Genomic DNA, 8,872 nt, shown 5'->3' with positions numbered 1-8,872 from the left:
TGAAACCCCATCTCTACTAAAAATACAAAATTAGACAGGTGCAGTGGCACACGCCTATAATCCCAGCTACTGAGGAGGCTGAGGCAGGAGAATTGCTTGAACCCAGGAGGTGGAGGTTGCAGTGAACCGAGATTATGCCATTGCACTCCAGCCGGGCAACAAGAGTGAAACTCTGTATCTCAAAAGGTTATCAAAGGGGTTTTGTAACATAAGGAAATTATGCTGCATTTTAGTAGATTAAAAAAACTTAATGGCAGTTTCAGAACATTACTAATTTGGTTTTTAATTGTTTACATTTAAAGAGCTTATCGGTATCTTCAGAAGGCAGCGGGCATGAACCATACCAAAGCCCTGGAGAGAGTGTCATATGCTCTTTTATTTGGTGATTACTTGCCACAGAATATCCAGGCAGCGAGAGAGATGTTTGAGAAGCTGACTGAGGAAGGCTCTCCCAAGGGACAGACTGTAAGTACATTCTCAGTGAAGAATCTCTCTGCATGTAGCACTTGTTCATTTTAAAAGCAATTTACTCTTTTATGTCCTGACTTCTTTTAAAAAGTCAGACTGGAAGATGAAGTATCTTTAAATACTGATTTTGTGGCTAACCATTTTATCAGTCTTCTTGGATAGTCTTTTTCCTTAGTCTGGGAACATTTATAGTCAGTGAAGACATTTTTGCAGTTGTGCCTTGCCGCAATTACATTTGTAGTTTTCCAAATTAGATCTGTAGAGAATGAAATATGAAGCGAATTATTTTTTATCTGAAATTACTCACCATTGCATTTTTCCAAAGTTCAGATGTTGCAGCTCATGTTAATCTTGGGTTTTTTTTTAAAAAGTATTTTATTACAGAAGCAGTACATGTCCATTATAGGAAACTAGAAATACAAACTAACAAAACTAAGAAGTACACATCACATATGTACCACCCAAATATGAGTAATAATATATTAGTGCATGCATATCCTTCTATAATAGATCTTTCTCTTTGTGTATATATATACATGATATTTTTATTAAAATGAGATATCACTGTCTATTGTTCTAGAACTTCACCTTTTCATCCCAGCACATTTTAAGTCACATAATATCCACACTATGTTCATATGATGTTGAACCCAAAAATTTTCTTTATACCTGTTTTGTCCAAACCAGTATTCAGTCCAGGACTCGACCTTTTGTTGTTATCTAGTATACCCCAGTGCCTTTTTTGTCTGTATTAGAGATACGGCCAGTTTTTCTGCAGAATATCCTACCTCAGTTTGTTTTTTCATGGTGGCTTTTAGTTTGTTTCTTCATCACCTGTATTTCCTGTCAATAGGATGTCACAGCTAAAAGCTGATGAACACAAGTAAAATATTTTTGGCCAGACTACATTACAAGGGATGTGCTGTATTCTACATTGTATCACATCAGTTGATAAAATATCTGGTTGTTTCCCCATTAATAATGCTAAGATTGACACCTGGATTTAGGGGACCATCATATTTATTTAAAATTCCTTCAATAATTCAAGTTTATTCAAGCTGTGAGACTTGCTTAAAGATTAATGAAATATCTAATCACGAGGAAAGTCTGTTTTCAAACTATATGACCAATAACAGGAGTCATAGCAATTGTTTTCTTAAAACTGAATACCTAACAATTCTGCAGCTTTTTCCTCAGTATTTTATTATTAACAGATTATATCTTAATGGTTCCCCTTTGTTTTCAAAACTTTTTCCCTTCTTTGCGTGAATCAGTTTATATAAAAACATATATATTCTTTATTTTCAGAGGCGTTCTGCTCTGAAGAACAGTTTTACTTTATAAGGCGTGAGTTCCCTCTAATATTAGAACCTTACAAAACCACAGCACTTTATATGTTGCAAAGCATTCTCTCCATGAAAATTAATTCTAGGTGATGCAACAGACAAAACCAGAAAATCACAGTGGCTTAACTACAACTGTCTGAAATAACAGAGAGTTGTTTCTTGCTCATGCTAGATTTGATGTAGCTCTCCTGTTGGCGTCACTCTTTTCTGAATAGTGACTCCTGGTCATGGGCTGTTTCTGTTATGTAGCTACACTGATTGCTACACGGGGCTTCCACGCCACAATGAAGTGAGAAAAGAGAGCCTCAGGATTCATTAGGATGTTTTCAGGCTTACATCCCTGACAGCCATATCCCAGGCATGTGATTCTCCAGAGAGGCTGGGAAATGTAGAGGAGCTCATGATTTCAGTGAGCACTGCAGTCTCTGCCACACCTGCCTTTGTCACGTTAGCTTATACTTTCCAACAACAAGGACGATCCACAGAAGGCAAAGGATTGAAAAGGTTGAACTTCACCAATGCATTGTTTGTTCCATTTTTTTGTTTTTATTTTTAGAAAATCATGGGTGCTCTAACATTGTAGAGCAGCCTTTCTCCCTTGACCCCTTCAACTTGACCCCTTGCTGCCTCTTTTTATATCTGGGATAGTTTATCTTGGTAATTCATATCTTCTCTGTTTTCATAGCATATTCCTGTCTGCATATATAGAGAAATATGCTGATGTACCGATAATGGGAGTTGTCTTCATAATGATTGTTCATAAAGTCATGTTTACATGTATTCAGCTTTGTCTTTCTAGTTAATATTAAATGGTTTTCAAGCTAAACGTTTGTTGTTTAAACTTACATTTGGCTGGGCGCAGTGACTCACGCCTGTAATCCCAGTACTTTGGGAGGCCAGGGCGGGCGGATCACAAGGTCAAAGTTCAAGACCAGCCTGGCCAACATGGTGAAACCCCGTCTCTACGAAAAATATATAAAAAAAAAATTAGCTGGGCATGGTGGCAGCACCTGTAATCCCAGCTACTCGGGAGCCTGAGGTAGGAGAATTGCTTAAACCCAGGAGGCAGAGGCTGCAGTGAGCCGAGATTGCACCACTGCAGTCCAGCTTAGGCGACAGAGCAAGACTCTGTCTCGAAAAAAATAATAAAAATAAAGTTACATTTGATCCGGTTCTCCCACCGCCCCCGCTGTGGGTCTCAGAAGCTCGTGCTGCCGGAGGAGTGGTAGTGGCCAGGCAGCCCAGTTTCGCCAAGGCTCTCCACGCGCCGCGGCCCGCAGGCACCCGGCACGCGCCTTCCCCGCCGCCACGATGCCCAGGAGGAAGGTCAGCTCCGCCGAAGGGGCCGCCAAGGAAGAGCCCAAGAGGAGATTGGCACGGTTGTCAGCTAAACCTCCTGCAAAAGTGGAAGCGAAACCGAAAAAGGCAGCAGCAAAGGATAAATCTTCAGACCAAAAAGTGCAAACAAAAGGGAAAAGTGGAGCAAAGGGAAATCAGGCCGAAGTGGCTAACCAAGAAACCTTTTAAAGAAGATTTACCTACAGAAAGCGGAGAAACGATAACTGAGGAGAGTCCAGCCTCTGATGAAGCAGGAGAGAAAGAAGCCAAGTCTGATTAATACCATATACCATGTCTTACCAGTGGTCCCTGTCTCCCTTCTTGTACAATTCAGAAGAATATTTTTATCAACTATTTTGTAAATGCAAGTTTTTTAGTAGCTCTAGAAACATTTTTAAGAAGGAGGGAATCCCACCTCATTCCATTTTTTAAGTGTAAATGCTTTTTTTTAAGAGGTGAAATCATTTGCTGGTTATTTTTTGGTACAACCAGAAAATAGTGTGGGATATTGAATTATGGGAGGCTTTGACTGTCTCAGGTGTCAGCTTAACATTCCATACATGGGGGATTAGTTTTTATATCCTATAATACAAAGCATATTAAATGGCAATATGGAGTCAGTCCTGCATTTAATGTCTTGAACATTTTAAATTACTTCCATTCTCATGTTGTTTTTTAGTAGAATTGTTTCCTAAAGAAAACCACTCCTTGATCGTGGCGCTCCCTGTCGGAATTGTGTGCACTCTGTAACATGTTTGGTTGTGGTAGTCCTGTTTGCCTAATAACTTTGTTACTGTGCTGTGAAAGATTACAAATTTGAATATGTAGTGTACATGCTATTCAGTTGTGAACTGGTGGGCTGTATGTAACAGCTGAGCAACATGTGAAGATACTAGTACTTGATACCCTCGTAAGGAAAATTTGCTTCCAAATTTTAAGCTGGAAAGTCACTAGAATAACTTTAAAAAAGAATTACAATACATAGCTTTTTAGAATTTCATTACATATGTTAAGAATTATGTACAAATTGAAATGTCTGTACTGATCTTCAACCAATAAAATCTCAATTATGAAAAAAAAAAAAGTTACATTTAATTGTGGCCGGGTACAGTGGCTCACGCCTGTAATTTCAGCAGTTTGGGAGGCTGAGGCGGGTGGATCACTTCAGGTCAATAGTTCGAGACCAGCCTGGCCAAAATAGTGAAACTTTGTCTCTACCAAAAAATACAAAAACTAGCCGGGCATGGTGGCATACGCCTCTACATAGTCCCAGCTACTCGGGAGGCTGAGGTGGGAGAACCACTTGAACCCAGTAGGCAGAGGTTGCAATGAGCCAAGATCACGCCCCTGCACTCCAGCCTGGATGACAGAGTGAGACTCTGTCTCAAAAAAAAAAAGGCCACAAATAAGTAAAATTTTTTTTAATGTTACATTTAATTTAATTGTGTAATATGTAAAACCCTGAATGCTTTTCCAAGGCTCCTTAATCCACGTTTGTACATACTTGAATTCAAGTCTTTTAGCATTTAAAGACTCTTGCATTTTTTAGTAGTATATAAAACTGTGTCTGTCTTGGATATACCTTCACCAACTCAAGATTTCTTACTTTATCATTTATTTCAGGCTCTTGGCTTTCTCTATGCCTCTGGACTTGGTGTTAATTCAAGTCAGGCAAAGGTAATACTATTAAAACTTTATTGCATGTTACAGTTTGAATTGAATAAATGTGTGCCTGTGTTCAGTTAAACATTCTTTGTTCTTTCACAGGCTCTTGTATATTACACATTTGGAGCTCTTGGGGGCAATCTAATAGCCCACATGGTTTTGGTAAGTAGACTTTAGTAGAAGGCTAATAACATTAATATCAGAAGAATTTGTGGTTTATAGCAGCCACAACTTTTTCAGCTTTCATGATCGAGATTTGCTTGTATTAATACCAAATACTCAGTTGAACTTCCTTCAAATTCTTGTTAATGGATATAACACATGGAATCTACATGTAAATGAAAATCGGTGGCGTCCACAATTTTTCTTTAAAATGATTAGTTTGGCTGATTGCCCCTAAAAAGAGCGATCTGATAAATGTCTCTTTTTAAATTTTCTCTGAGTTGGAATTGTCAGAATCATTTTTTAATTAGATTATCATAATTTTTAAAACTTTAGTTTTTCAAAATTTTATAAATAGTGGCTATAGAAAAAGAACGTGAAATATTATACATTATTTTGCAACAGTGCCCTAAAGATTGTTAAAGTTCATGAAGTTATTTGTGCAGAATGACTCCAGAGAGCTCTGCTTTCTGTTTTTTACTCTTCATGATTAGCTATCTTCCCATTTATTCTGGTCATTTATTGCTAATGGCACTTTGCCTTCTTCCAGTAATCTCATTTTCCCTATTTTGCTGTTACTTTTTCTTTGTTAATTTGGAAGATTAGCTCATTTTTGATAAAATTGTGTCTTAAGATTAAAACCGGTTCCAAGCAAAAGCCCTTATAATTTTTCTCTTACGAGTAAAATGCACACACTTCAAAAATAAAGTTTGTAACATCTATTTTGATTGCTCTAGGAACTACATTATTTATTTCTTTGTTCTTAGCTATGGCCTTCTTGTTGAAGTTGCTGAATAAATTACCACAAAACCTAAAACTTAGCATAAATAAGGTGTTAGTGTACTTGGATCAAATGACAGCAAAATTCTGGGGATGCTTAGCTTGATTTGTTCCACGAAGAATGCCACTGAGGTACGTGAAACTGCTGCCTCCTCACGTGAAGTTGTTTTACAGGGCTACAGATACTGGGCTGGCATTGGCGTCCTCCAGAGTTGTGAATCTGCACTGACTCACTATCGTCTTGTTGCCAATCATGGTATCTATGTTTTCCCTTTTACCTTTCAGGGAAAAAAAAATAACTGAAATTAACTTTAAACATTTCTATTTTTATTGTTGTATTTGAAGTGTTATAAATGGCTGTTTTATGTAGACTCATCTTTAAACTAGTTAAGGTTCAGAAGTACTTTTTTTAAATATAATTTTTTGCTTTAAGTTCTATGTATGTTGTGAAAAAAGTTCAATTTATTAATAGGTTACTGATTTGCGATCTATATAGACTACCGTAAAAACAGATTCCTTTAACATAGTGTTTGTCAGCATTTGGCAGCTAGAATTGTACATCTCTCTGGAACAGTTCTTCTGATTTTCCTCAATCTTATTATTTTATCCCTCTATTTCAGTTGCTAGTGATATCTCGCTAACAGGAGGCTCAGTAGTACAGAGAATACGGCTGCCTGATGAAGTGGAAAATCCAGGAATGAACAGTGGAATGCTAGAAGAAGATTTGATTCAATATTACCAGTTCCTAGCTGAAAAAGGTGATGTGCAAGCACAGGTACGTGTTTAAACATCTCACCAAGTATCTTTACTGCATTGTGTATTTTAATCTGTGGGGGACAGGAGCAAGCACTTATATCTGTAAGTTACATTTTCATTGCCCTGAGCAATTATGAACTACATATTAGAATCACCTGAGCCCCTTTAAAAAAAAAATACCAAGAGTCTCACACTCTTAGGATATTCCATTTCGGTTAGTGTGGGATGGGACCTAGGCGTTGGTTCCTGAAACTGTCCAGGTGACTCTCCCATGTACTGCCGCTGAAAAATCACTGCTTGAACAGAGCAGCATTAACACCGACGATGAAGGCTCTTACTAGAGTCACCAGTCATGAAAACTGTCACTTTCTGTAAACAAGAAGTCCCTGGAATATTTGCAATATCAGATGCTCTTCAGAGCTATTTACCTTTCATGTTTTCTTCTGCTCATCTTAAATCATAATTTCCTCAAGGTCAAGAACAGAAGTAAGCTCGTTTAATGGTAATTGTATAATGTCCATCAAAGTACCATGTGTGCACACACACGTTTTGTGACTTCTTTTGATGTTAAAATAAAAAGAACTTTAACATTTACATTTTTTTCCACTAAGTTTGCAGTTATTTCTAATTTAGGACAGGTACAGATGAGCATTAGATACTTATTAAGAACAGTTGGTTTTAAGACTAGCAGTGGAGTCTTAAGAAAAAAAACGTAGTGAATGGTAGATCTAAATGTTAGCTGATAGAACTTACAATAAACTTGTTCAACATCTTATTTTTACACTAATGTAAAATTTAATTTACTTAAAATTTTCTGTTTTACTTGCTTTCTGTGTATCTTGCTTTCCGTGTTTACTTTTCTCTCCTTTCTTGCCCTTTTTTGGTTTGAGTGCTTTTTCCTGTTGCATCTCTTCCCCTCTGCTAGCATGATGGCTACTCTTGTAGTGGTTATCTAGCAATCACAACATGCATCCTTGACTTACCAAAGTCTGGTACAATGAGCACTTTTACCATTTCCAGGACAGCACAGAGATCTCAGAGTATTCTGTGTGTGTTTGATTTTATATCTTTTGGTACCATGAGATACTGTTGTTTTGTAGAGTCCATACTAATTTATATTTATTTTCAAATTTACCTTTTCATTGCTTTTTATTATTTTTTTTTTATTTTTTGAGACAGATCCTTGCTCTGTTGCCCAGTGCCACTATCTTGGCTCACTACAACCTCCGCCTCCTGGGGTCAAGCGATTCTGGTGCCTTAACCTCCCCAAATAGCTGGGAATGCAGGCATGCACCACCACACCCAGCTAATTTTTGTATTCTTAGTAGAGATGGGGTTTCACCATGTTGGCTAGGCTGATCTTGAACTCCTGGCCTAAGTGATCCTGTCCACCGCGGCCTCCCAAAGTGCTGGGATTACAGGCGTGAGCCGCCACACTGGGCCAGCTCTTTCTTACGGTATCTCCCAGCTTCTAGTAATTTTCCTTCTTTCTGAAAAGCACCCATTTGTGTATTTCCTTTAGAGCAGGTTCACTGGGGACAAATTCAGTTTTAATTTATGTGAAAATGCTTTATTTCACCTCCACTTTAGAAGGATACTTTGTGTTTTTGTTTTTTGTTTTGTTTGTGTTTTTGAAATGAAGTCTTGCTCTGTCACCCAGGATAGAGTGTAGTGGCACTATCTCGGCTCACCGTAACCTCTTGCTTCCCAGATTCAAGCAATTCTCCTGCCTCAGCCTCCCAAGTATTTGGGATTACAGACGTCCACCACCATGCCCAGCTACTTTTTGTATTTTTAGTAGAGATGGGGTTTCACCATGTTGGCCAGTCTGATCTTGAACTCCTGGCCTAAGTGATCCTGCCCACCTCAGCCTCCCAAAGTGCTGGGATTATAGGCAGGAGCCACCACACCTGGCCAGCTCTTATTTCTTACTGTATCTCCCAGCTTCTAGTAAGTTTCCTTCTTTCTGAAGAGCACCCATTTGTATTTCCTTTAGAGCAGGTTCACTTGGGACAAATTCAGTTTTAATTCATGTGAAAATGCCTTGATTTCACCTCCACTTTAGTAGAATACTTTGTGTTTTTGGTTTTTGTTTTGTTTGTTCATTTGTTTGTTTTTTGAGACGAAGTCTTGCTCTGTCGCCCAGGATGGAGTGCAGTGGCATGATCTTGGCTCACCTTAACCTCTGCCTCCCAGGTTCAAGCAATTCTCTTGCCTCAGCCTCCCAAGTATTTGTGATTACAGACGTCCACCACCACGCCCAGCTAATTTTTGCATTTTTAGTAAAGACGGGGTTTCACCATGGTAGTCAGGCTGGCCTTGAACTCCTGACCTTAGAGAGTCCACCCACCTTGGCC

The 8,872-nt window shown here is 38.5% G+C and overlaps 1 protein-coding gene across 1 annotated transcript in view; it reads left to right on the top strand.

Moving 5' to 3' along the window:
* Positions 1-8,872, top strand: part of SEL1L (sel-1 suppressor of lin-12-like (C. elegans)) — a 71,001-nt gene that overhangs the window by 43,221 nt on the left and 18,908 nt on the right. The window contains exons 7-10 of the mRNA XM_011969706.1: positions 4,776-4,829; positions 4,920-4,979; positions 5,934-6,015; positions 6,380-6,534. Coding sequence (XP_011825096.1) covers positions 4,776-4,829; positions 4,920-4,979; positions 5,934-6,015; positions 6,380-6,534 — 351 coding nt within the window. The remainder of the gene's footprint in view (positions 1-4,775; positions 4,830-4,919; positions 4,980-5,933; positions 6,016-6,379; positions 6,535-8,872) is intronic.

This window comes from Mandrillus leucophaeus, unplaced genomic scaffold (genome assembly GCF_000951045.1).
Source record: "Mandrillus leucophaeus isolate KB7577 unplaced genomic scaffold, Mleu.le_1.0 Scaffold90, whole genome shotgun sequence".
NCBI classification, from domain to species: domain Eukaryota; kingdom Metazoa; phylum Chordata; class Mammalia; order Primates; family Cercopithecidae; genus Mandrillus; species Mandrillus leucophaeus.
Note: the sequence above shows the minus strand (reverse complement) of the source record. Positions and strands in the feature narration are given on the sequence as shown.